Source organism: Calonectris borealis, chromosome 6 (genome assembly GCF_964195595.1).
Source record: "Calonectris borealis chromosome 6, bCalBor7.hap1.2, whole genome shotgun sequence".
In the NCBI taxonomy this organism is placed as follows: Eukaryota; Metazoa; Chordata; class Aves; order Procellariiformes; family Procellariidae; genus Calonectris; species Calonectris borealis.
Window position 1 is genome coordinate 32,435,375 of NC_134317.1, and position 25,477 is coordinate 32,460,851.

Consider the following 25,477-nt stretch of genomic DNA (forward strand, 5'->3'; position numbering starts at 1 on the left):
TGCGCTTGCGCAAGGCGCCAGCGCCTCGCTGGACGCGGCGCGGCCCACAGCCGCGCTTGCGCACTGAGTTCTCGGCCTTCCCCCTTGTAGCGGAAGTGGCGGGGCCGCGCCAGTTCCGCCTCGGCGTTGTTCGCTGTGGACAAAATGGCGAAGATCGCCAAGACCCACGAAGGTAAAAAGCCCGAAAAACACCCGCGGCGGCGCCCCCTGTAGCTGCGCGCTCGGCCGTTGCCTTTCGGTTGTGTTTCTCCCCGACTCTAGGCAGCGTCAGGCCCGGCTCCTCGGGCGGGGGCCGGGCGGGCTCGCCCCGCGGCGGGCGGGCCGGGCCTGTTTGTAATGGCGTCTCCGCTTGTGTCACCGCCATGCCCGGGCCGCCGCCTCGCGCTCGGGGGCTGCGGGGGTGGGGCTGCGGGGGCGGGCGGGGGGGAGCCTGACTTGAGGGGGGGGTTCTCGCTGTGCACGCCTGGGGGGAGTGGGTGAGAGGGGACGGTGTCGGTTAGCGCCGGTTTTGCTGACGGGGCCGGCGGCGCCGCTGGGGCACGGGTCCCTGCCGGGCTGCCGCTTGCCGGCACGAAGCCGAGACTGAGCAGCGCTTCCACGGAAGATCGCCCGTGGGCCGCTCCACGCCTCCGCTCCCGATCACTGCGCCCACCGGCGCGGCCCCGGCCTCCTCCTGGCGCGCGCGCGTCCAGCCCTCGACAGGCGCTCAGTAAAAATCGCGCTGTACGCCTCCTCAGTGTCGCAAAAATAAATGTCGATAACACGCGTTTATTCTCTTGAGCGAGGCCTTCGGCCTGGGTCCACAGTAAACAGGAGACCAGAGCGGGAGGGTGAAGGGGAGTTGCCTGCAGAACGCCAGCACGGCCTGAGCTGTTCCTAGGCATCGCGTCGACGTGGTGCTTACTGAGAAAAATGCCCCGAAGGAGGGGAAAAAGCAGTGTGAGGTCTCAAGTATTTCAACTGCCGTTTGAGCACGGAGACTTCCTGCCGGCTGGGTGTTTACGTGGGTAAACTGGTCTCTGAGCGGCTTAATGAGTGAGGGCTTTCATAGGCAGTATGTTGTTATTCTCGGAGGTGCTGTGTGGCTGTGTTCACGACTGCTTCCAGCTCTTTACGGCATGAATCAAAGCTTTCTTCTTGGACAACGTCTGTGGCTTGGCCTGCTCTTAAATATCTTCAGGCAAGGAGAAATAGTTTTTAGAATTGTAGTGCTTCTGTCTTTTTGCTCATGTTTCTGCGTATGATAGGTGATCTGCTGTGTTTTATGTTAATTTACATCCGGAATTCACTAATCAAAAACTACCTCTGGACAGTGGGTGTACACTGTGAGGTAGGCAGGGCGCCCAGCTATTCATCGCCTTTGGGGGCGGTAAGTTTTGCACTGAAAAAACTTTTCAAATGGAGAGGTGTCGTCCCTCGTGGAAGTGAGGTTAATGTAGTCTTTGACACTGCAAATCTAATTTGAGTTTATGGATGAAGAAAGGCTTAAACTGTTGTCTGATTTTTTTTTTTTTAATTTAATTTGATTTTATTTTTTAGCATTCTAGAATATTTTTGTAGAATTACAGAAATTGTCTTCTTTTGTTTATATGCTGTGACGTGCATAAGGCTTGTGTGAGATACTACCCAAGTGAGTATTACCCATCACAGTGCTTTCGTATTACCTAAAGAGCTTTTAATAATAAAATAGTAGAATTTTTGTTGGTTTTTTTTTAAAGTTAAATTGCTTATTTATTGAAGCAGATGGTAGTCCATGGAATTTAATGAAAACATTGACATGCTGCCAGTTGCATGTGTTTTGATTAGTGTTGTATCAGAACAGGTTTTAAGGGGGGGTGTGGTGTAGGTAGTTAAATAAAAAGTTATGTACAACTGGCTATGATCATATAATGCTGTCTTTCCCAACATGGAGGTATTAGCTGAACAGCTTGATTATTTTTCTTCTGAGTTCTATCCTATCTTCCTTTTTTCAGTTCCTGACTGATTTTCCAAATTGAGTTGTTTGTTAATAAATTGTCTTAGAAGATTTTTCACATCTTTGCTGTTTGTTAAATACTTGTTGATTGATGTGTTCAAGACATAGCTTGAAAGAGGCCTCAAAACAGTTTGAGATTGTTTCAGTTACATAGCTTAAGGGGGAACTCTTTGTTTTAGGCCGAAAAGTGAAGTTCTAAATGGCAGCTTATAAAGCCTCAATAAATGCTTGAGTTTTGAATGCTGTCGAAGGTAGTTCTTAATTTGCATCATTTTTTTCTTGCTTAGAAAAGAAGAAAGAGATTTCCAAACGTGATAGACCTAACATGTATGAGAGTGCTAAAGTAGCTAGAAATAAAGCTGCACGGGGCAAGCTAAATGTGCAAAAATATGATAAGGCATGAAAACATAGAAACTATTTATGTTGTAAAAATACTACTACAGTACAGGGTCTGATTCTTCTTTCTTTTTGCATGCTGAATAATGTCTTACACTCCAAACATTGCAAGTAAAACTACATGTACGGTAATGGAGTATATATTTTGAGAAAGGCTATCATGATCTGGCTATAAGCTAGATCTTCAGTGACTTCGAATTCAAATTTGTTGACTTTAATAATATTCATCATTTATGGTATGTTTCAAATCAACTATGCATGTTAAAGTTACTTCTTTTAAAATACCAAAATATGTTAAATAGAGTAAAATACAGAAAAAGGAATGATCAGTAGGGTATTATCCCCCCCCCTTTTTTTTTTTTAAATCCCACTTTTATGTCCTGGTTGACTAAATCATCCAACAAGTACTTTGCTTTACACAACGTATTTTTAAGCTTTGTGATTACTCTTTCTTAATTTGATTTGTATTTAAGTGCTTTATTAAATAGTGTGTGAGCTTTTTCAAGAAAGTGCCAGTTAGATCAAGGAATGTAAACACATCTTTAATGTCAAAATAGTCTTTTCCAGCTAAATATGTGATGCTTTCTAAACTGGCAATCAGGCTACCTTTGGCTGCAGACCTTTTAGACTTGCTGGTTGAAGGGGTTTTGTGGCATGTCAAATGGGTGTTCTCTTCAGAGTGCTTCATTTAAACTAGCACTTAGAGACTGCATGGCATTAGTTGAAAATTATGGTGGCCATAAGTGGGGGTTTGTTAACCCTATAGACCTTATGCAGACTTTATTTTTTTGGTATAGATAACCCAGCAGGTTTTGCTGTAAGAAAATGAGAATGCTCCTTAGTCTGCAAACAGTGGTAGTCATTGTAATTTAAAGGAGAAGGCCAATAATAAATGAGATCTGTACCCTTTTCAGTAAATACAGCTATTTTAAAGATAAAATAAGAGAACAAGGCCTTAGTATGTAAAGTGTTGGTAAGAACTATTAATAGGAAAATATTTTTGTATTAACGCTTTTGCTGCAGAAATCCCACAGTTGTTTCAACAGACTCTGTTGATGGTAGTAGTGGTGGGAGCCCATGCACAAGCAAATCTCTGTGGCCCATCCTGCATGGCAGGGTACTTACTGGTGCGTTATTTGGCTGAGCTATATGGTCAGGTTGGCTCAGTGGACAGTTGATGGAAAGGTTTTTGCATGGTAGGCAAGATCTGTAGGCTTTTTTGTGTTGGTTACAGCTGTGGATGTGCAATCAGGACTTAATATGCTACTAAAGAGGCAGTGTGTTGTTCTAGTAACTGCTCTTTAGAAATAAGAAACAATGTCATTGTACTGTAAAAGTATTCGGTGCTAGTAGTGTTGTCCTTGGTAGCAACTGAAGCTTCAGGTATTCGCTTTCACCTCAGTGCTGCATTGCACCAGGCTGCAAAAGGAATCAGGAACTTGATCAGCTCTTTGGAAGAAACAGAATTAACTAAAAAATCTGTGAGAAAAGTATTTGAGTTGTATCAGTTCCATAACTGTGCCATAGGACGACTTTACAAAAATGGTATACCTTGAGATGGCACTGGTAAACAGGATACGTGTGGTATGCCTCTGAAGATGATCAGAGACCTCTGTGGGCAAGAAGGGATCCCTAATTCGGCAGTAGTTTGCTTCTGCTGCTTCTCCAGGAAGTAACGCATTGGGGAGCAACGTGTCTCAAGTTCTGGACTCGCTGGATTCCCCTATGGTGTGCAGGATTTTAGGGGGAGTTGGATGTACCTGGGGGCAGGATTCAGCAGGTGATCATGGCCAGCAGTGTAAGGCTTTTGTCAGGTTTCAGCTTCTCGTGAGTTCAAGGCAGATACCGTGAGTTTCTGTAATGAAAAGGTGCCCATCCAAGTTACCCTGTTCTAGATATCTGCAGAACTTTGATGGAAGCCCTTAACTGGCTGGAGCAAGATTCTCCTTATCAGCTACTATGATGCATCTTCTGTGCATGGGACTCCTGATGAAGTGAAGTCAGTGTTTCTAACTGCCAGTCCTGCAGGCTGTACATGAACACTGAATCCTGCGTTTTTCATTCATAGCTACATAGCAAAGATGTGTCAGATAAAACTATGTGTTCAGTTACCTTTGTAGAAAACATGCCTTTGTACAGGAGGCATTATTTGGCTTACAGTGTTGGTTTTTTTTTTTTTATTACTAGTGACAGTTTGTGATAAGAAAAGGACCCAGCCTTGACTTTAAGTCTTGAAGTTTACAGGGCTGACAGTTTAAACTTTTAAACTAAGCAATTCTGATCTGCAGTCTTTCAATCATTAAAAAAAAAAAAAAAATCACCAACCCCCCCCTTTATACCTCAGGTCCCATAATTTGGATTAGCAATAATCTTACCTTTAAAAAAAAAAAGTATTCTAATTTTCATTTTTGCCAGGTTTGTTAGCAGATGTTGTAGTATAGTGTCTTTTGCAAGATACTCGGTGGGAAAACCTTGTGAAATTTATTCATCCTGAAAAAGAGAAATGAGCAACAATAGTAAAAAAACTAGTGAATAGTCAAGATTTAAGATTATCTGTGAATAGAATTTCCTGTAGCTTTTCTAAATTGGCAAATTTCCCTCAAGTTAACATAGCAGGCAATACCACTTCAGATGGGAGAGGGTGAATCGCAGAATCATTGAGGTTGGAAGGGACTTTTGAGACTATGTAGTCCAATCCTCCTGCTCAAGCATGATCCTTGGTATTCCTTCAGCCATGAAATGCAATTCTTGGGTATTTTTTTGGCCATGAAAATAATTTTTTGATCTACTGAAATCCATATTGTATGGATAATTGTCTTTACATATCTATTGAATCAAATAAAATTCAGATGGAAACAATAATAATTTTTATGGAGTTAGCTGTGCCTTAAAATATACCTACATCACAATTACATTTGTTAAAGACAGTTGGATTACTGTAACTTATTTTCTTGTTGCATTATAACAAGTAGGAAGGAAGCATGGTTCCTTGCTTTCTGGGTTAACAAGTTAATGTTCTTTCTGAAAGTACCAAATTTCTAAGGTCGAAGATGGCCACCAGAGTTGATTAGAATCAGACCCTGATACGTTAAAAGAATGGCAAAGCTCCCATTTGTCCTGTTTGAAGGGTAAGCTTTTTGTTATCCGGAAGAATACTAGACTCTTCAGAGATGGTGGTGCAGGCAGGAATAGTCATGAGTAAATAATATTTGAGCTGCCAGCGTGAAAAGAAACTGGTCCTAACTTTTTTTTTTTTAAACTAACTTGGTATCCAGTGGCATGTTAGAGGTTTTTTTTTAAATTGTTCAAAGATAATACAGCTTTGCAGTATGTTAGGTAACGCAGTACAGTGTTGTTTTATTAAATGTTCTCAGATCCGACAACTTGTGCAATAGCTCTTTGGACCAGATTTGTTTAAGTTAGCGAAATTGGTTTGTTAATTGGTGATAACATTTTGAAAGGCTTTTTTAATGAGAAGATTATATTCGTTGAGAAAGTGGTGTGTTAGTGTAGTGTTGAGAAATATTACTGTGGTGTAAATTACCTTCTCTGCTATCTCTGTTGGAAGATGAGATAGCTTAACAGCAGGTTTGAATAGTTTGCTTTAGGCCACACAATTGAAGTAGTCGGTGCTGGATAGTATTACAACTTAAGGAAAAGCTGCTTACAAACATGGTGATTTCATAGTTTTATGTGTCATATTTGTTTATTTCTTTAGAGATAATTTTGAAATTGGGCGGAAAAACTCAATTTGCTGCACATAGTAACATAAGTATTACATTTTGTGTGTACGTGTGAAAAGACCTGATTTTTTTTTTCTTCCCTGTGTGTCTTTACCCTAGATATTGAAGCACAAATTCGAGAAATTCAAGGAAAAAAGCCTGCTCTTGATGAAGCCCAAGGAGTAGGCCTTGATTCCACAGGATATTATGATCAAGAAATTTATGGTGGCAGTGACAGCAGATTTGCTGGATATGTCACTTCTATTGCAGCAACTGAATTGGAAGATGTAAGTGATTTTATGTCTTTTTTTGTTTAGGACATGCATTCTAAGTATTTTGGAATTAATTTTGAGTAATTTTTAATAGCAGTTGCTGAAGTAAAAGCAGTTATTGTCATTAAAGCTAAATATATCTTATGCGGGAAGCTCATAAGTTCTAAGTCTGGCTTGTACTTCATGAATTGTGCTTTGAAAGTCATGTAGGTCCAAGCAGAAGGCAAAAAGTTGTGGTCTGGTACTTAATTATTCCAGTCAAGGCTAACACTGATTAACTTTGTTCTGTTGTTACTGCCAAGATGAAAAATGATGGTGGAAAAAAAATCTAAGAAAACTTGGGCCAACAAACTTAAGTGACTATTTTAAGATTTCTATTTCTACTTCATTTCAAATTTCAGAGCCATTTTTGAGAATTGGCTTTTTCACTGTATTATGCTCTCCTTATGTATCCTGTTTGTAAGATTACTTTATGTTAATTTCTAATGTTAAACATTTGACCACATTTTCAGTCAGAGGAGCAGTCAGAAACCACAATTCTGACCATAAATACAAAGGCAACTACATATTACACCGAGTGAATTATGTTTTTAAGATGAAGGAAGATTGTTATGTTCAGTTTATACTAGTTGATATATTTTTTTAGTGATGTACTATGTGTCATTTATAGACTTCTAAGAATTCCTTTATTAAAAATTTCCATTACAGGGTCTCACCGAAATCAGTTCATAGTTTTAAGAGCAGTTTTTCTTTTGGGTTGCTGTAAATTATTGCACAGAAACTGGCTACTAATATGAGGAAATAGCAAAAGCATCTTACACATTCTGAGTACTTGTTATGGCCATTGTGATTGAGAAGGTATAACTAAATTAACATGAATACATTTCTAAATTTTTCACTGTTTCTGAAGCTTTTTTATAGGGTTATTTACTGAAATTTTGTTCTATATTTAGCTGGCTTTTAAGAAAAAATGGTTTGAATTTCTATGCACCAGTTTTCACATGCCAAATAGGGCACTATATCAATAGTGCTAATATGAAATACAGACTTTTGTGTATAACTAGTATAGACAGCATACTTGATTAAATGTAGCATATTACAGAATACTTGAGTCTTGTAGAGAAAAAGTTATCTTTTCAGTGATGTGGGCAAGTTTATCTGATTCAGCAGTTTGGGAGTAATAAAACAAGCTATATGAAAAAGCTTGCTAAAATTTGGAATTAACTATTCTAGTTGTCCATTTTTATCTTTTCTATGACCACAGTATGTTAATTTGACATTATTTTATCTAAATATAATACCAACATGACAAATTTGCCATGTCTTTTTACTGACAGGATGATGATGACTACCCTTCAACAAGTTTGCTTGGCCAGAAGAAGCCAGGGTACCATGCTCCAGTGGCATTGCTTAATGACATACCACAGTCTACTGAACAGGTACGTCTAAATTGAAGGCACAATAAAATACTGTTTAGGTTTAGGAGAAAGAAGTGTTAAAGTTTGTTGAGACCAGGTCTTGTCTTCTGGAAATACAAGATGTATATAAAGGGCTATGGTATTTTACTCTGCTGTAAGCTTGTTACTGCTTTAGTTTAGAATTCCCCAGGGTGCTAAAAATTGGCACTTCCACATGTAAAGGCAATATGGGCATATACACTAAACCATAAAAAAATTTTTTTTGATAGGTCAGATACTTCAAAAATGAAAATAACTGGAAAACTTAATGTCCTTTATGCTTCTATTTTTGTAAAGAAAATGTAATCACTTAGGTTTTGTATTCCTGGAGTATTTTTGTGTGAAATTTAAAAGCATATGAAGTAGCATTAAGTCCCCCTGCAAAAAGAAGGGGAAAGGTTGACAGCATGAAATGCTTCGGTAAAAAGTGAATAAACTTCTTAAAATAGCAAATTTTTGTCAGAAGTTATTTTCATAAGAAATTCTGTGTTAGAAAAAATAAAATTCCAGTTACAGAAGTAAAATCTGTATCAGCATAGTGTTTTGACATTCCTGCATAGTTGAGATTAAAAATAAAGTAGGCCTCTTTAGTAATACTGAAAATGAATACAGGCTTATGGTCACCAGACACTTTTCATATTGTTCTTCATACGTATGTGACTAACAGGCTTTTTTCGGTTTTTAGTATGATCCTTTTGCAGAACACCGTCCTCAAAAGATTGCAGATCGGGAAGATGAGTACAAAAAGCACAGGCGGATGATGATAATTTCCCCTGAGCGTCTTGATCCTTTTGCAGATGGTAATTTATTTTGACTTTTCTATACCCTTTATGAAATTTGTTGTCTTTAATTGTCTTTAGCCCTTTGATTTCTGTTGGCATGCTTATAAACTTAGTTTTGTTTTAAACATCCCCTTTTCATAGAGATTTGGTTGAAAACTTAGATGCCATATTCTTCATCTTTATAATACAAGTTTTCTTTCCAGGTAGAAGGACAAGAAAATAATGAGCCATTGCCATAGAAACACAAAGGGTTAAAGGTTTCTCTTTTCATTTTGTTTTGGGTTGTGCTTTATACTGTGAACAACTTGTGTATTGAGTGCTCGAATTCTTTCAGTACCTTGAAAGTTTTCATTCCAAGTCATAGATTTACAGGGTTACTGCTTTTGAAATGCTAGTTCTCAAAATAGAGCACCTAATTCTTACCATCCTATGTAAACTTAGGTGGTATAGCTAAAAGAAACAAAAGCATATATGAGACTTTGATACTATTAATAGTTCAAGTCTGTTCTGATAATTTTAGAATGCAAGTCAGGAAAAGGGGTATTAGTGGGTCTGACAGAAACTTTCTTCAGGTGAGTGAGTTTCACATGTGGCAATAAGGTGCCTGTTGGCTTAAAATTAGTAGCTATTTTGCAGGTTTTACAAATGAGAATTTCAGCCTGCATGAATTAATAGGGATATTAATTATTTTACTTGCTTAATTGTAATTGATATAAACATGTATTGTCAGAATTCACAGGCCCATACTAACTGTCCTTAATTTCTTTCCTACAGCAGTACTGCTATATGCCAGTCCTGTCTGCATTCTTAAGGGTGCAGTTCAACACATCCTGTGTAGATTATGGTGAAAAAGTATTCCAAAGGAAAGTCCTATCAAAGCTAGTGTCAGAATGACACAGCCAATTGGGCAATGATCTTCAGCATAGAAATGTTTAAGAAGTTTATTTTTTTTCCCTAAATTATAATGCTATACCACTTGTATAGCAAATCTGCACATTTTTCTTAAAGAAAAGTGTTTTTCTTGACAAGTCTTATTTTTATAAAGTTGGGCTTCTTGTAAAGTATTTAAAAGTTTAATTAACGCAAGATACACAGCATAAAACAACATATGGTATACAAAACCCATTACCTGTGAGTATTGTTGTGGTGGTATATGTACTGTATTGCATTCAGCTCCCAATCACAATTGTACCTTGAGAAGAGAAGAGGGGGAAAGTGTCATCAAACAGTTTTTTGGGGTTTTTTGTTTTGTTTGTTTTTTTTTAAATGAAGCCCTTTTATGATATGACACTAGAAGATCTGGGAGACATGTCCAGATTTGTCAAACTTATAGATGGGTCTTTATGATAAAACATTTTAAACATAGGTATGCAATAGTTATTTATAGTCAGATAACAACTAGGATTTAACAGCTTACACAAGGTAATGTTTTGAATATAAATATCTTTCCAAAGTGTTACTAATGGTAAAGAGATAATTTTCTAGGCTTCTATTCTGCTGCTTGAAGTCAGAACTGCTGATGGAGACAAAGGCACGAAAGTGTACGTATTCCGGATTAGCAACCCAGGAACCCATCACTTCTGAAGACTCTTAACTGTGTTGTCATTTTATCATTTATATCGGCTTTAAAATATTTGTTTGAAACTGCAGTAGTTATGTTTGTGTTCAAACAGGTTAAATTGATCAGCAAACTGAATAAACGTAAGATACATGTAATTTTTAAAATTTTCAATCAAAAAGTAAAATTAAATGATCATGGAATAATATAATATTAGAGCAGGACAATAGAAGAAGTCAATAGTTTCTGCTTATCCTATACTCATTGTGCTCCATTCCTGTTGCTGTTCTCTTCCGCAGGAGGGAAGACACCAGATCCTAAAATGAATGCCAGAACGTACATGGATGTTATGCGTGAACAGCATCTAACAAAAGAAGAGGTGTGTGTGGGGGAGGGTTTTCCACTTGAACTTAGTTTAATTTTACAGCCTTGAAAGCATGTTAAGAAAGTGGGAATGGAAATTCTGTTGACTTTTTGTCTTGGCTTAGAAGTCTTTTTCTTTGGAAAATGCTGTTCTTCACATGTTGAAAGTCAGTAGAATTTGAAGATGAAAGTTTTGGAAAGCTTCTGTTCTTATATAATACCTAAACAATGGAGGGAGAAATAGTCTCAATATATTTTAATCTGGATTTTTTATAGCAATTGGACTTTTTGTGGTTTATTTTCTTTCAGAGGATGAGAGACAAAAACTAACAGTCACTGAGGGGTATTCAGTGTCAGAGATGTTTGGTTTTATGAGCTTTTGTGTAAAGGGAATCCAGGGAGGTTTTAAAAGGCTTTTGTTGAAGCATTTACAACAGATATTGCAGTACTAAGAATTGGTTTAAGGTTGACATTAGCTTTTAAATACTAAAAAAAAAAAAAAAAAAAAAAAATCAAAAGTACATGCTTCATTCATGGCTATTAAAAATTCATTTTAATAGGTAAGAATATCCTGGTAATATAATAGAATTTCTTGTGTAATACCTACAGTGCCATCTTGTTAATTGGAGAAAGATCTTGTAGTTCCAGTGACCTCTGTAGGTTTATATTGATTTACCCTACTTGTTTTACCTTAACTGAGGAATTAGTTCATAATTTTGACAATCTTGCTGTCCATGGACCCATTGATAAGTGAAAAACAGTCTGGGTTATTGTGCTGTTTTAACAATGTCATCTCAGAATTTTAAATAAGAATTTCGGGGCTTTTTTATGTCGTGGGATATAACTCACATGAATATATTTTCTAACTCATCCATCGTTAGTTTACTGAAGTGGAACTTGTTTCAAACAGATGTGTAATGATTTTAAGGCATACATATAGGTGACAGAAACTGATAGCGCTCAAAATTCTCCATGCATTTGCATTTGTTGTAGTAATGGCTTTTATAAGAAATCAATTTAAAAACAACCCGTCCGAACACATAGCTGCTCTGTCAGTATAGAAGAATTTGAAAAGATAATGAACTTGAAATTAAAACATAGCTAATTGCATGTTATTTGAGCAAAACCTCAAAAGATAGCATAAAAAGATAGGATACAGCTGAAAAATCTCTTTTAAAGGTATAATCTGAAGAGGCCTTCTTAAGAAATCTGTTTCTTATGTTTGTCTTTTTGTGCCCTTGAATAGAGGGAAATTAGGCAGCAACTAGCTGAAAAAGCTAAAGCTGGAGAGCTTAAAGTCGTCAACGGAGCCGCATCTCAGCCACCTTCAAAACGCAAACGGCGTTGGGATCAGACAGCTGATCAGACTCCTGGTGCTACACCTAAAAAATTATCCAGTTGGGATCAAGCAGAGGTAATAATCCTAGTGTTCATCAGCTTATCTACAGGAGACATTATTAATGCTAATCCTCTGGAATTTCAGAAGTTTCTTACTGTACTAAAAAGGAGTAACTAGCAGTCTTTTACTGTATAGTATGAGAGATATTAATACTTTCGGTTTTGTCTTGTGTAGACTCCTGGACATACACCATCTTTGCGATGGGATGAAACTCCAGGCCGTGCAAAGGGTAGCGAAACTCCTGGTGCCACCCCAGGCTCAAAAATATGGGATCCGACTCCCAGTCATACACCAGCAGGAGCTGCAACACCTGGACGGGACACGCCTGGTCATGCAACACCAGGCCATGGAGGTGCCACTTCCAGTGCACGTAAAAATCGATGGGATGAAACACCTAAAACAGAAAGAGGTATTTATGGCGAACTGGAAAGCGCGTGATAAGGTTTGAATGGTTAATTGTATAGGATTTTTTCACCTTAAGTAAACGGTAGATTCAGAAGTCAGGCAAGAAGTAATTATATTCTGACATCTAGTGGTTGATGTGAAGTGATGTTTTTGTCTGAGTTTGTAGCATTGAATTCTGCCTGTTAGTTTAACTCATGGCTGTAAAAGTACCTTTGCTCAAAAATTGAATCAAAGTTTTGTGGTATATCTAGTGACTGCTGCAGACTGGGATTTTAACATAAAGGACGTAGTAAAGGAGCTCACGTTGAATTGCTTTTTGTGATACATTTATGTGTGTTGGTTTTGAATTCTAATTTTTTTTAAGAGGTTAGCATTAAAACAAGTTTTGGAAGCATTTTCTCACCTGCCTAATTTGAATGAAGCTCATGTGTCAGAGAACAGTGAAAAACCATTGTTCCTTAATGCTTTTATCAAGGGAGTACATGGAGTACTTTGTCCAATTTCTAGACTATCTGAGTTCTTTTGTATTTTTTAGAATTTTACCTATTTATGCTAAGATTCAGCAAGAAGATGACATGCTTTTTTCATGAAGTGAAGCTCTCTGTTGGATGTTTTTAGTGTAATGCCTGTGCTTTTTTAATATTCACCAAAGTAGTTTTTATGTTTTGTCCAGTGTATTTATTTATTTGATACTTGTTGATTTGTGTAGACATGAGGATGAGATATTGAAAATGCGTTTGGATATTGATTCTATAGTTGGAGTGTACACTGTTCAGCTTCCTGCAAAAATTGTTTTGTTTTTCCTTAGATACTCCGGGACATGGCAGTGGATGGGCTGAGACGCCTCGTACGGATAGAGGTGGTGACTCCATTGGTGAGACACCAACCCCAGGAGCAAGTAAAAGGAAGTCACGATGGGATGAAACACCTGCTAGCCAGATGGGTGGCAGCACTCCTGTTCTGACACCTGGCAAAACACCCATTGGTACACCAGCTATGAACATGGCAACTCCTACACCAGGTAAGCCCAGTCCATTCTCTAAGGTTTCACTTTTTTTTGTGGAAATGAAGCATTTACCTTTATATTGTATTTTGAAATTTTGAAACTTCTGCCTGACATGTTCTCCTGCCTGTATGAAAGCGGTCAGTATATCCTCTGCTTACCATTTTTAATGCCCACAGCTACTCAGTTCTGGAGAGGAATCAAGACTGAGGTTATATGTCTGTTCCTGTTCAATTTAGTTCAATTTAGTTCAAAGGTTGATGAAAGGCTCTCTAAAGGTTTGATATCTTACTGGCTACAGACTTTGGGAAACTTTGGCTCAAGAGTGCACTGAAAGGTTAAGTAAACAAGTCATCTCCTTCTGCATACAGAAGATTTTTTTTTAAATCCTTTTCTATTTTTTTTTTTTTTAATTTGAATATAGGTCATATCATGAGCATGACTCCTGAGCAGCTGCAGGCTTGGCGTTGGGAAAGGGAAATTGATGAGAGAAACAGACCACTTTCTGATGAAGAATTGGATGCTATGTTTCCAGAAGGATATAAGGTAATTAATCTGGATTAAAATGCAGCAGACCATGATGGTTTTTTTTTCTGCCAGGGGATATTGTGTGGGTTTTTTTTGTTTTGTTTTTTGTTTGTTTGTTTGTTTTTTGTTTTTTAACCCAGTTGTTCCAGAAGTAGAATGTTTCACATTAAGTATTGATTATTGATTGCAGATGTTTTTTCAATTTGGTTACTGATTTATTGTAAATCCATTAGAAAGGGAGAATGAAAGGTGATCTCAAAGGGCAGTCGTTATTCTGCTTCTCAATGTTGGGAATGCCTGACAGGCCAGAAATGAGCTCTGAATGGACTGATAAAAATATTAAGTCCAGATGTAGAAAAACATAGAAGAGAGTCAAATTCTAAGTCAGCATGTACGCTGTGTTGATACAGATACTGAAGTGCTTCTTTAATACTTTGTAAAGAGACTTCGAAGTTTATTATCCAAGCTCTCAGCAGTGGAAGTGAGCTTTCTTCTGAAATACTGTCAGTACAGGATAAGCATGGATACAAACCGTCTTGGTGAATTTGTTTGTATTGCCGTGAATGTGGGATCTAATGTATGCAATAACACTTGCACAAATCCCCAAACAAATAAAATGGAAGATATAAGTTTAGTAATGTTTTGTATTTGATGTCTTCCTCTTTTTATATTTGTTGTGATAAGATGAATTTTGTTCTTTCTTCTGTAGGTTCTTCCCCCACCAGCTGGTTATGTACCTATTCGCACTCCAGCTCGTAAGCTTACAGCAACTCCAACACCTTTGGGTGGTATGACTGGATTCCACATGCAGACAGAAGACCGGACTATGAAGAGTGTTAATGACCAACCATCTGGCAATCTTCCATTCCTAAAACCAGATGATATCCAATATTTTGATAAACTGCTGGTAAATGAGATTTCACACATGCTGATTAAAATTTCCTGATTTCTTTTGAATGTGTAGCAATGCCTATTTATTTGTCTGGGATTATTTGTAGGTTGATGTTGATGAATCAACTCTAAGTCCTGAAGAACAGAAGGAGAGAAAAATAATGAAATTACTTCTGAAAATAAAGAATGGCACACCTCCCATGAGAAAGGTGAGATGAGTTGTCAGATGCATTTATGGAATTCCATTTTTCTAAAAATCTGCGTTTTTGTTTTCAGGTTTAATTTCAGTTGTCCGTGGGATTCCCTTTAAGATAATGTCCTAAACTTTGATATCTGTTTAGTGCTTTCTTCCTCTTCTATATCTGTGTGGCTTTTTGTTTGTCATTCAATGTAATTTAGTATTGCTGCTCTTTGTACAGTAATGTCAGTCACTAAATAGTATATGGTGCTTTTTTTTTTTTTTTTTTTTTTTTTTTTTTACAATTACGAGAAACTAGATTTATAGTGCTTTTTGCTTACAGGACTTCGTCATCATCTGGATTTTGCTGCTTACACTTAAATTAGCAATGTAGCTCTTAGTTAAGTTTCAGCCTTACACATTATGCAAAACATTAGGAGTCTCTTCTGCATAGTTTTGCTCTAAATTGACCAAGGCACTAAGCTGCCTAAACGCAAGTAAGTGCTGTATAAGCTACTTTTCAGATGGAGCCGTTCTTAATACTAGACCAAGAGCATGCCTTTCTTGAAAATTGAACATCTGGGAGCTAACATTAGGGTGTTTCTCTTCACGCATTCATTTTTAAACAGATCAGCATAAAATTGTTTGAAGTAGTTTTGCAGAAGTAGGAGCAAATATTTTGAAGCCTGTCGTTACAGTGAATTACATTTTAACTCGGTTAATATCTACCTGTTTTGTAGCTGTTCAGTGTTGTTTCCTTAGTTTAACTGATAGGCTGTTTGGTTTTCTTTAGGCTGCGTTGCGACAAATTACTGATAAAGCTCGGGAATTCGGAGCAGGGCCATTGTTTAATCAGATTCTGCCTCTGCTGATGTCACCAACGCTTGAAGATCAGGAGCGTCACTTGCTTGTCAAAGTCATTGACAGAATTCTTTACAAACTGGATGACTTGGTCCGACCGTATGTACACAAGGTCTGTTGCAGTTTACTTATTTCATCTTTGATTTGCTTTTTCTGATCATTGCTGGGAGAAGTGTGTATTTTATTTGCATATCAGAAGAGGATGATACCATGTTCTTTTAACATAATTGACTTTCATATTTCTTCTTAAGCCAAACTTTAAGTTCTTGTAGTGTGATCGAAGTGTGGGCTTTATAGTACTAAGGCATGATGTAAAAATGATATATGCACACCTGGGGGTGGGAAGGGGATCTTATCAGTAGTATCTCCGGGCCAGGTCCTTTAGAGACAAAGAGCTGTAAAAAGAGCATAATAGATGTAAATTTTTTCCGGTCATCATAAAGCTTTACGCTTGGATCCATGGAATCATCTCTGTTTCATGGAATCTAGTAGGGCCAGAAATACTACTAAAAGTATTAATGAAAGGAAATATTAATTTGTTTATCTTTTTCAGATCCTTGTTGTCATTGAACCACTGCTCATTGATGAAGACTATTATGCTAGAGTGGAAGGCAGAGAAATTATTTCAAACTTGGCTAAGGTAAAGTTCCATCCTTCATTAAGGCACTGAGTTAGCTTATTTATAGCTGCATGTTTACAGGCATGGCAGAAGAATTAACTGTGCTGTTCCTAAATCCAATTGGTATGTTTTGTATGTTTTTCCTTCAGGCTGCTGGTTTGGCAACAATGATCTCCACAATGCGACCTGATATTGATAATATGGATGAGTATGTTCGAAATACAACAGCTCGAGCCTTTGCTGTCGTTGCCTCTGCTTTGGGCATTCCTTCTCTGCTACCCTTCTTGAAAGCTGTCTGTAAAAGCAAAAAATCCTGGCAGGCTAGGCATACTGGCATCAAGATTGTACAGCAGATTGCTATTCTTATGGGATGTGCTATCTTGCCTCATCTCAGGAGCTTGGTTGAAATTATTGAACATGGTAAGTTCTGCTTTCCCAGGCAAAGATTTTTTTATTCACTTTATATTTGGAAAAATTTTCATACCCTAGTGAGGCATAGTGATGTAAGGTCCTTGTTTTGTGTGTTCTTTTGACACTGAGAAACAATTCAGCTGACTCTGAAAGAGGAATAGCGGTTCAGTTTTCCTGAAAATAAGTCAATCCTTTTTGTACTGCCCCTCTATTTTTACTATTTTGAACTTAAGTCACAAGAAGTACAAGAAGTGGTACTAAACACTGTTCTCTTGCAGGTCTGGTGGATGAGCAGCAGAAAGTTCGCACCATCAGTGCTTTGGCTATTGCTGCTTTGGCTGAGGCAGCTACTCCCTATGGTATTGAGTCATTTGATTCTGTTCTGAAGCCTTTATGGAAGGGTATACGTCAACACAGAGGAAAGGTATATCTAAAATACTTTCTTTAGTTTGAATTGAAATGTATGTATATCTTCTGTAACTCATTAGAGGCATATTTCTGCATTTAAATAGGGTTTGGCTGCCTTTTTGAAGGCTATTGGTTACCTGATTCCACTCATGGATGCCGAGTATGCAAACTATTATACCAGAGAAGTCATGCTAATCCTTATCAGAGAGTTCCAGTCTCCTGATGAAGAGATGAAAAAAATTGTGTTGAAGGTATGTCAGAATGATTGTTTAGCATTAATACTGAATATGTATGTTTTTCCTTTTCTTAAAAAAACCACCACCAACAACAAAAAAACCCACACACCCCAAAAACCCAAACCTACAGAGATTTAAAATTGTTGGATTTTTATTTCCTGTCAGGTGGTAAAGCAGTGTTGTGGTACGGATGGTGTTGAAGCAAACTACATTAAAACAGAAATCTTGCCACCTTTTTTCAAACACTTCTGGCAGCACAGAATGGCATTGGATAGAAGAAATTACAGACAGGTATTTTGTTTTTTTAATTGGAAAATTATTTACAGTAGAACAAAATTCACATTAGATTGTTCATTCAGGCTAGATGCTTAATTTTGTCTTATATGTCCTGAAACTGAATTTTGTTTGGGCTAGCAATTTAGAAGTTGCACAGATAGAAGATTCACAGGTTCTTAGGAGGCTATCAAGACATTTTACATCTGTGAATATGAGTCTACATCAGTTGTAAGGTGGGGTAGTTCACCCCTTTTGTGTTGTTTAAAACGTTGGATGATTTCTAAAGGTAAAAACAGTTGTTCATAGTGGGCTTAACATGCATGATGCTGTTTTTCCTCTTCAGACTAGGGAAATTTATTTTCAAGATGTAGAAAGTTGGTTTTAACAATGCATACTGAATTGCTTACTGAATTGCTTACTTAACATTTGTGTATTTCAGTTGGTTGATACAACTGTGGAGCTGGCAAATAAAGTTGGAGCAGCAGAAATTATTTCTAGAATTGTGGATGATCTGAAAGATGAGGCTGAGCAGTACAGAAAAATGGTCATGGAAACAATTGAGAAGATAATGGGAAATCTGGGGGCAGCAGACATTGATCATAAACTGGAAGAACAACTTATTGATGGTATTTTGTACGCCTTTCAGGAACAGACCACAGAGGTATGGCGAAGAGTGTTTAGTATTCGGTTCACTTTAATTGTAAGCTACCCCACTGTTAGTTATACAGAAATGTATGCTTCTAAGTTAGATTTTTAGAATCCTTTTTTAGATGTCAGTGCTCTAATCGATGAAATCTGGAAACAAGCTCTGGAATGTTAGCATTTTAATAGCAATTTTAGATGATGTCAAGTTTAATTAAAATGTAGTGTTGCTGTTGGTCTGATTTTCCTTTGTTGTTTTTACACTCAGGATTCTGTGATGCTGAATGGTTTTGGCACAGTCGTTAATGCTCTAGGCAAAAGAGTTAAACCCTACTTGCCACAAATCTGTGGTACAGTTTTGTGGCGTTTGAACAACAAATCAGCTAAAGTTAGGCAGCAGGCTGCTGACCTGATCTCTCGTACCGCAGTTGTCATGAAGACTTGTCAAGAGGTATTGTATTGAGTTCTCCTACCAAATTTGCTGTAGTGTGTCATAGTAATGAGAAGGCGGGGGGGGGAAATTAACTTCTAAATCTTTTTACTTGGTTGTAGGAAAAACTGATGGGACACTTGGGTGTTGTGTTGTATGAGTACCTGGGTGAAGAATATCCTGAAGTACTGGGCAGCATACTTGGAGCACTTAAGGCTATTGTGAATGTTATAGGTACGTTTGTGTATTGATTACATGCCTGTTCAAGAGCAAAGTGAAAAGGCATTATAAGACTAAATACGCCTCTTTGAATTCACTAGGTATGCACAAGATGACGCCACCAATCAAAGATCTGCTGCCACGGCTTACACCTATTTTGAAGAACAGACATGAGAAAGTACAGGAAAATTGTATTGATCTTGTTGGGCGCATTGCAGACCGGTAAGCTGACTGATGATAAAATATTTGACCGTCCGTGTGGGCAATTATTGTAGCAAAAGCTAAAGTTGAGTATCAGGTTTGGCATCTGGGTATTTATTGTCATGTCTCTTGATATTTCTTAAGTTGTGCATAAAGCTTAAGATGAGATATTTAGCAGACAATGTTGAACGTATTGTAATTATATTATTTTGCAAATGCTTTGTAAGCAGTATGTTGTCCAATGCAAACTTACAATGCACGCAACGTAATAAATTTTGAGTACACTGTTAACCAGTGAAGGTCTAATGTTAACAGATACCTAATTAAGAAAATTGGTTAAGCAGTATCCCTCTGTTGATAGCAGATGATTAGGTGCTGCAATTTATGTGGTTTTATTTAAAAACTTCTAACATAACTGAAGAGGTAACTCATTTTATTCTATTTCAGAGGTGCAGAATATGTTTCTGCAAGAGAATGGATGAGGATCTGTTTTGAACTGCTTGAATTATTAAAAGCTCACAAGAAAGCAATCCGAAGAGCCACAGTGAACACTTTTGGTTATATTGCGAAAGCTATTGGGTAAGTTGCTCTAATACTTATCCACTTCTACACACAGTTACCTAACATTGTGATGATTGTGTGTTTTCTGGTGAGAAAAATTCAAACTTCTCTACATTTAACATGTTAAATGTGTAGACTTGACTTTACTCATTTTGTAGAAGGAGAATACAGTCACTTATTCTTCCTTAACATAGGGTGCTGCATTTTTGAACTAAATTTGTAGTCAAGCAAGGTTAGAGTATAATTTGGTAGTAAGAGCTGTTTGTCTCATGAATTTTTGATACTGCGATATGCATTCAGACCCTCTCTGTATTCTGTCATAAACTATCCTTTAAATACTCCATCTCTCTTCTCTGGTTTGTCCCCAGATCAATACTTTTAGTGATTGCAAAGGATTTTTTGCCACTAAGGTGATACTTCAAGTCAGCAAATTGTAGAATGAAGCACAATTCCCATCTTTATGCATATTCTTAAATAAGTGACCAATTACTGACTTACAGCAAGCAACCAAGGAATGCCATAACTGCGCTTACCTATACAGGACATTGCTTATCTCTGTCAATGTGCATGGTTTTATACAAGTTTGTAATTACCTGTAGGATCAGAGTAATAGTGGGAAGGCTACTGCTATCCTCCAGAGTTTACAAGAGGCAGAACAGAAGGCAGGAAAAAAGCTAAGTTTAGAGAAAGTAAAAAATTTAAGATCATGCAGTTGCTTAAGCTATTTTACAGTTTCGTGGTTTATGTTGTTCCCAGTTATCTAAACTTTTTTTTAAGGGCTTTTCTGCCACTTGCTGTTTGAAACTCAACTAATTTTATCCAAATCCTCACTGAATCTATTGACGTGGACGTCCATGTTATCTCTTCCAGACCTCACGATGTATTGGCTACACTGCTAAATAACTTGAAAGTACAGGAAAGGCAGAACAGAGTATGTACTACAGTAGCAATTGCTATTGTAGCTGAAACATGCTCACCTTTCACAGTGCTGCCTGCACTCATGAATGAATACAGAGTTCCAGAGTTGAATGTCCAGAATGGTGTGTTAAAATCTCTTTCTTTCCTCTTTGAATACATTGGAGAAATGGGAAAAGATTACATTTATGCTGTTACACCATTGCTTGAAGATGCTTTAATGGACAGGTGAGTGCACTTCTTACTATCTATGGTACAGTTAGCCATAGTCATATATTTTAAGTATGTAGCTGGGTCTTAACAGTAGCAAATACACATATTTTCCTTGTTTGCTAAAGATGTTAAGTGACCAGCATAATTTGGAAGCCATTGTCTGCAAATAATTTGGATTATATACCTCTATTTTACTAATACTTATGGAGATTGAAATGATACAAGTATCTTAAGTGAGTCAAGGCTTCTTACATTCAGACTGCTTTTGATAATTTCTATTGTTAGTACTTTTGCTGTAGAATTAAAGCGCAGTAATTTGTCAGAAAACTCCCTCTTGTTTTAATTTACTGATTTTTGTTACTCTGCCTCTTGCTGTCAGTAAATACGGGTTAAAAGTGTATATTAGTGCTTTCAAAAAAAGTGTTATTGAAAAGAAATACTATGCGTGTCCAATCATGTTGCTTCTAAGTATAATTTATTAACAGACCTTTGTTCTCTTTGCAGGGATCTTGTACACAGACAAACAGCCAGTGCCGTGGTGCAACATATGTCTCTTGGTGTTTATGGGTTTGGCTGTGAAGATTCTCTTAATCATTTGTTAAATTATGTATGGCCTAACGTGTTTGAAACATCTCCTCACGTCATTCAGGCAGTTATGGGGGCTCTGGAGGGTCTCAGAGTTGCTATTGGTCCCTGCAGAATGTTGCAGTATTGTTTACAGGTATGTCCTCGTGTATGCTGGGATAGCAGAGACAGCAATTATCAGGCAGGACTTCTTTCCAGGAGACAAAAAAGTCAACTGAAGATGGTTTCCAGCAAAGGAAAACAGTGTGGCTTTTAGTCTCTTTAAAGTATTCTTTAAACGTGGCGTTCTGTACCAAGGACTTCAGTGATTGAAATATGCAACGAACAGAGATTTTGGTATTGTGAGATAGCTGAATACATTAAGGAACTTGCGTAGAAGTAGCAGGTAACTTAGAATATAAATTGGCTAAAATACGGAAAATTGGCAAAAATGGAAGCATCTGACAAATTTTAAGGACACTAACTGATGACTGGGGAATAAATTAATAGTGCAAGGGGTTATGAGAACAAGTAACAAGTGAGAGAAGTAAACGAGAAGACAGGCTTAATATTAAATCAACATTATTTGTCATTAGCCAAGAAAAACAGTAAGACATTTAAAACTGTGTAAGAGTGAAGCGCTAGAAAACAGTGCTTTGATCAGAATCTATACCATTACATCAATACCAGTCAGTTCAGCTTCTGTAAATGTGTATGTGGCGGTAAAATCTGAAGGCTCCTTTTCTGTGTAATTGCATGTAACAGTTCTTGCTGCGTTGGCTATAGAATCTAAACTCGCCTAACAGGTGGGAAGCAAGGATGAATGTAATGCAGATCAATGTAGAGCAGATGTGACAGCATTTTATTAATTATTTGCAGATATGGAATTTCACTGTGTGTTTTTTTTATGTGGGGGGCCTCAGCACAAAGATACTGACATCAGTAGGAAGGCGAAAGAAGTCTCTTGCACAGTGTATTTTTTTGCGAATACTACTTGTATATTCTTACTATATAGAACTGTTTTTTCTAGAGCTTTCACATTCTGCTCATTTATTTAGGTTTAATAATAGTTTGTCTCGTCTCCTATTTCAGCTCATCTCAGCTCCTATCTAGCGCTCTCTGCACAAGTCACAATTAGCAGAGCCAAAGATAATACACAGTTCCAACCAAATATACTGCAGCAGGTTTTAATTTTTATTTTAAATGAATAATATAAAACTAGAAAGACATTCAGGGAAATTTCTCCTTGCAGAAAAAAAGAAAATCTGTCTCTAAATAATACTTTGTTACTACTTGCTAGTTTAGCTAGTTGCAAAAATTGGGAATGACACATTTAGTGTGCCTTCTTTGTTTTAAGTGGCGTTAGTTACTATAATTGCTTTTTAAAATGCTTATTCTGCAAAACGATTAAATTTAATAACAGACATTTAGACCTTAACCTTTTAATAAATTTTGTTCCATTCTGTTTTCCAGGGTTTGTTTCACCCTGCCAGGAAAGTCAGAGACGTTTATTGGAAGATTTATAATTCGATCTACATCGGATCACAGGATGCTCTGATAGCACATTATCCAAGAATCTATAACGATGAAAAGAACACCTATATTCGTTATGAACTTGATTACATCTTATAATCTTCTTGTTCAGTTGTTTGTGTTTAATGCACAGCTGTTCTTCAATTAAACGCTTCAGATTTGATGATGTAAAATTTTAAAATATTGGAGATCAGTATAGAGCTGGTCAGAGGCAGAGCTAGGAATCCAGTAGCATGATTTTTTAAATATGTCCTTGTTTTTTGATGTTAAACAGTTAAAGCCAGTAGTGACCAAGAAAACAGTGATTACAATGTACTGGAGGGATTTCATTTTGGATTCATCTTTATGAAGATTTAGATTTCATTCCTTGTGTTTAAAGGGGAAGTTTATTTGAGAAATAAACATTTGTGTATAAAAACTAATTTGTGTGTGGTTTTTGGACAGAGGGGCTTGTAAAACGAGTCCCTTTGGATTAAGTATTTGTTCATGTAATAAATAGGTGGCATAAAACATTTTAACCCTTTTTGTCATCCCCTAGCTTTTGAATAAATAAGAAAAACGTACAAACTGTAGTTAATGTGTGTATCTTTGTCATGCAATAATGTAGCTGTAGTCTGGCTGATGGTTGTAGTAGTGGCAGTTTATTTGCATGGAAAAAGTAGTGTTTAATTGCTTCTTGTTATTGCTTCATCCGCAGTGTCCTGGTTGTGGGAGTGGATTAGCTTGTTAAATTTTCAGAAGTTAAGCAGTTTATTGTAAATGGTATGTGTAAAATCAGTTGAGCAAATTATGCATATTGATCACATTTAGCATGTCTGTTAGCCTGTATGGCTGTGTAAAAAAAAAAAAAAAAAAAAAAAAAAAATATTATGGGCTGTGCTATAATTCCTATAAAGAGCTAGGAAAGTAATGTCCCCAGCACCTGAGAAGAGGCAATTTCTAAGTGTGTGTGTGACATAGGAAATGCTTCAGCTTGAGATAAGAAAAGCATTTTATTTCCTCATTTGCTTTTTTCCTTCTGTGCGTGTACTAAAAAGAAAAAGGTCTTGATATAATGATATAAACCACATAGAACACAAGGTTAAATTGTTCTGGTACTATTGTACCTTATCGTGTGTTTATAAGACAACAAAAGGTAGTAGTTGGCTATCAGGCATGTTGTTCTGAGAGTCCTTGATTCAAGTTGAGTGAGTAAGTTCCATCGTACTAAGTTCAATGCAATGTTGTTAGCTGACTTCTCTCCGCTGTTTCACATAAACGTGCAGTTCTTTAGCTGTTCAGCATACAAAAAAATTCCACCCTAACTTTCAAGGCCTAAGTTTTTGTTAGGGGCTTGGGGTGGCAGAACAACAACTTGGGACCCTTTTGTTCATGAAGGTACTAATTTGTTAGGAACTGAAAGAACTGACTTCTTTGAGCAGTGTGCTTTATTCTAAAAGTCTGTAGGTGAAAACAGCTGGAACTTCTTGAAGTCTTTATTGCTGAACTGTTCCCTTGAAGAGTAACACGTGCGTTCTAGTCTATTTCTAGTGCTTTCTCATTTAATAATGCTGTTTGTATTACAGATGGCCTGCCATCTTCATTTCTTCAGTAGTTCTGCAAGATAGGACCAAGCAAGTGCCAATAGAGAGGGTGAAGGGCTGAAAAAAACCACTGAGTTTTGAGAGACTAGCCAAAAGAGAGCTCTGAAACAGGTAGGAATGGATGATGGCTCATGACTGCTAGATGTGTCTTAGCAAAATAGTTATTTTATAAACAAGTCAAATTGTAAAAATTTTCTAGTAAGATGGAGGGGACCAGCTTCAGCTTGTTCTCATTTTTGTATCTTTCAAGCTCATCACTTTAATTCTCAAAAGTCTTTTCATAAATCTTTTTGAGGAAGAGACAAACCGTTTTTCTTCTTTCCTGAGAAAACAGGGAAAGGGGAAGGAGATCTGTTTGATGACACAGAGTTGTACATAAAATTGCAGTATTCATTGTTGGGTTTTTTGCCATCCCAAGTATCTGGTATGAAATCTGGTTTGAAACAGCAGTGTGGAAGTGCAATTCTTTATACGCCGTGTCATCAGTAGGCCTTTTTTTCCTTCCTGAGACTTTTGTGCATCTGTAGAACTCTTGCCTAAAAAGGCCATCTCTGCATCGTACACTGTTTGATGTGACTTTCTAGGAGCCTACAGCAGCTCTTAAAGAATTTTGCCTATGTTCTTTAGCAACCATACCAAGTTCTATTTGGCACAGGCAGATTAAGGGGGCAGTATCTAAGAATATTGACTTCCATTTTTATTCTGCCCAAGGGCAAAAAGTTTTGGGGTAGGAAGTAAAGTTACTATCTAGATATACTAGTATGACATCCATCCATCTGTAGACAAATGTTTCTTTTCCAGTACAAATTAAAATCAATAATGAATGGGAAAGTTTTACGCTGAGGCTGTGGCTGTTGCTTATGTGTAGATTTCTGA

General features: G+C 37.3%; 1 protein-coding gene across 4 annotated transcripts; it reads left to right on the forward strand.

Moving 5' to 3' along the window:
- Positions 1 to 60: 60 nt before the first annotated feature.
- SF3B1 (splicing factor 3b subunit 1) lies at positions 61 to 23,440 on the forward strand. Of its 4 annotated transcripts, none has more exons than XM_075153607.1 (25): positions 62 to 172; positions 6,214 to 6,380; positions 7,703 to 7,804; positions 8,508 to 8,622; positions 10,462 to 10,541; positions 11,772 to 11,939; positions 12,099 to 12,333; positions 13,138 to 13,350; positions 13,757 to 13,878; positions 14,570 to 14,767; positions 14,859 to 14,960; positions 15,723 to 15,902; positions 16,344 to 16,430; positions 16,559 to 16,829; positions 17,099 to 17,244; positions 17,333 to 17,479; positions 17,630 to 17,755; positions 18,180 to 18,401; positions 18,651 to 18,833; positions 18,935 to 19,046; positions 19,133 to 19,253; positions 19,680 to 19,811; positions 20,664 to 20,936; positions 21,426 to 21,642; positions 22,959 to 23,440. In XM_075153607.1, the coding sequence occupies exons 1-25, from the start codon at positions 145 to 147 to the stop codon at positions 23,115 to 23,117; spliced, it is 3,906 nt and encodes a 1,301-aa protein (XP_075009708.1). In that variant the 5' UTR covers positions 62 to 144; the 3' UTR covers positions 23,118 to 23,440. The 4 variants fall into 4 exon arrangements, 3 of the variants coding, with proteins under 3 accessions (XP_075009708.1, XP_075009707.1, XP_075009709.1); XM_075153606.1 differs by lacking the exon at positions 62 to 172 and adding an exon at positions 819 to 1,003; XM_075153608.1 differs by lacking the exons at positions 62 to 172; positions 6,214 to 6,380; positions 7,703 to 7,804; positions 8,508 to 8,622 and adding an exon at positions 10,084 to 10,145.
- The last annotated feature ends 2,037 nt before the right edge of the window (positions 23,441 to 25,477 follow it).